We start from the raw sequence: 2,577 nt of genomic DNA on the forward strand, positions 1-2,577 counted from the left end.
GAAAACGGAAGAGAAGGTTTGTTTGCGCAGTTGAAATTAGGGGCAGCAGCCATGTAGGGGAGAGGAGTAGCGGGTCCGAGCAGGGCCAGACTCCCTCCTCCCCCAGCTTGGGCCAGGGTGGGGGGAGCAGGTGTAGCACTGAAGTCCTCCCTTCTCTCTTGTAAGAGAGTGAAGAAAAAAAGTTTAAAAGACAAACTGCTTGGACAGAAACTGCTGTGGAAGAATTCCAGCCGAAAGATAACGGAGCTTCCAAGGTCGAAGCTGGCAGCTGAGGCTGCAGCAAGAAAAGTAAAGTGTGAAACGGGGGGCTTGTTCCCCCCCACCCCCCCTTTTCGCTCTCTCTCCTCAGCAGGGAAAAGACTGAAAGGTAATCCCTGCTACTTGTAAAAGTTTGTTGGAGTAAGGAGACCCCCCATGCGGCTGATTGAGGAGTCTGTGAATGTACCAAAGAGAAAACCCTTCGGGACCTGGGTAACCTCCAGCCTTTGGTCTTAGCCCAGGAGGGGGGTAAGCCCAGCCCTGGAAGCCAACACAGAGCGAGAAAGAGAGAGAAAAAGTTCCAGCTGCAAGGAGAATACTGCTGCTACTGAAGATCTATTACTAGAGAGAGAGAGCTGGAACTCTGAAAATAGAAAATGAGACTACTTCTTCTCCTTGGACTAGTAAAAAAGGGGAAAACGTATTTCTGTAAATATATAGCACTTCAACTTGAGTAGAAATTGTTGTAGATATAGTTCTTAACTTTTTAATTTATTAGTAGTTTTTGTTTAACTAGTAATAAATGTTTATACTACTTTCCCCAAATCCTGTCTCTCTTTTGTCTGCAAAAACCTTCTCTCAACTAGTAGTAATTGTGTGCGGGGTGGAAAGCAAATTGACCCAGAGCAAAACCACGACAGTGCCCAACCACTCTCTGGGTAAAAAAATTTTTCTAATGTCCAAACTACACCTGCCCTGACACTTCAGGCCACTCCCTTGGGTCCTGTCACTTATCCCCACAGAGAAGACACAGTGCCTGCCTCCCCTCTTCCCCTCACAAGGCAGTTGTCACTGCCATGAGGTCTCCCCTCAGTCTCTTCTCCAGCTGAATAGAGGAGTGACCTCAGCTTCTCATAAGGCTTCCCCTCAAGGCCCTTCATCAACCTCCTGGAATTCTCTAATGGCTTAATATCTCTCTTATATTGTGGTGCCCAAAACTGCCCCAATATTGCATGTGAGGCATTTCTCCCCCACTCTGAGTGAGGCCTATTGGTGGCCAAGGGACAGAAGAATCCAGCCTGGAAACCTGAAAGGGATCAAACAATGGTTACTCACAGAATCACAACACTGATCTCTGCACAAAAACATCTCCGCTTTTTGTGTCACTCAACACAGCCCTCCTGAACCAACATTCAAATACTGCAGAGTGACACTGACACCAGGTAAGGGGACACCCAGCACATTTACATCCCTGCACCTGCCCTGCTCTCAAGGGGAGCGGCACCACAATCCCCCCCACCAGCAGCTCTATAAAGCTCCTCTTTCCAGATGGGACACTCAGGGAACAGCAACCGCTGACCTGCGCTTGGCAGTGGTGCAACAGCCCCCTTGACCAGCACAGCACGGCTCCCAACTCCCATGATGGAAGCTTGTCACTCTCAAGAACAATTCAATGTCACTTCATATGATTCCACAGCTCTGGCCATCATCACCTTTGTGGCGTTTTCTGGCATGTGGATAAATGCTTTCATTGTTTCTGTGATTTGCATGACCTGGGTGAGAAAGAAAACCTTGAACTCTTATGAGAAGATCTTGCTGTTACTGGGATGTTCCAGGTTTTGTTATTTGTGCATCTTTTGGGTATTTTCCTTTCTTTCAATCATTTATCCCAACTACCTTCATGTTCACTCAACTCTTCCACTCCTTAGTAGTGCTCAGAGCTTTTTCACTTGTTCCAACTTTTGGATTTCAGCCTGTCTTTGTGTCTTTTATTGTATAAAAATTGCCACTTTCAGGAACAGCTTCTTCATCTACCTGGAAGTAAAAATTGACAGGATTGTGCCCTGGCTCCTGTTGGGGTCTGCGCTTTTCTCCCTGGTAGCTGGAATCCTTGTCTATGATTTCACTAATAAACTGCACTGTAACAATTCCACCAGGCAAGGACATTTTTGGAAAGTGAAACTCAAGATAGAGGAACAATTTCTCACTCTTTATTTTATCAGTGGCTTTGGATATGCCACTTCATTGACAGCGGTCACCTCTTCTGCCCTTCTCCTTCTCTTTTCTCTCTGGAGACACAAATGCAACATGCAGACCACCTCCATGAAGGACCTCAGCATGGATGCCCACATCAAAGCCATGAAATCAATTATCTCCTTCTTCGTAATGTACAGCATCAACTTTATATGTTTGGTTGTAGGGATGATTTATTCTACAAAGGAGAAAAATCCCATGATGTTGATGATTTATGCATTTATGTATGCTTATCCGGGTGTTCATTCCCTCATTCTGATTTTCAGCAACCCCAGTCTGGAAACGACACTGTTAAGGATTCTGCCCTGTCTGAAGTGCAAGTTTTGCATGACACAGGAACTGTAA

The 2,577-nt window shown here is 45.9% G+C and overlaps 1 protein-coding gene across 1 annotated transcript; it reads left to right on the forward strand.

Annotated features, from left to right (window-relative positions):
• The first annotated feature begins 1,620 nt into the window (after positions 1–1,620).
• On the forward strand, positions 1,621–2,577 carry LOC114071736 (taste receptor type 2 member 40-like). Its single transcript, XM_027909592.1, has one exon. The coding sequence runs from the start codon at positions 1,621–1,623 to the stop codon at positions 2,575–2,577; it is 957 nt and encodes a 318-aa protein (XP_027765393.1).

This window comes from Empidonax traillii, unplaced genomic scaffold (genome assembly GCF_003031625.1).
Source record: "Empidonax traillii isolate 1590-97213 ecotype Southwest subspecies unplaced genomic scaffold, ASM303162v1 scaffold2240:size50041, whole genome shotgun sequence".
Taxonomy (NCBI): domain Eukaryota; kingdom Metazoa; phylum Chordata; class Aves; order Passeriformes; family Tyrannidae; genus Empidonax; species Empidonax traillii.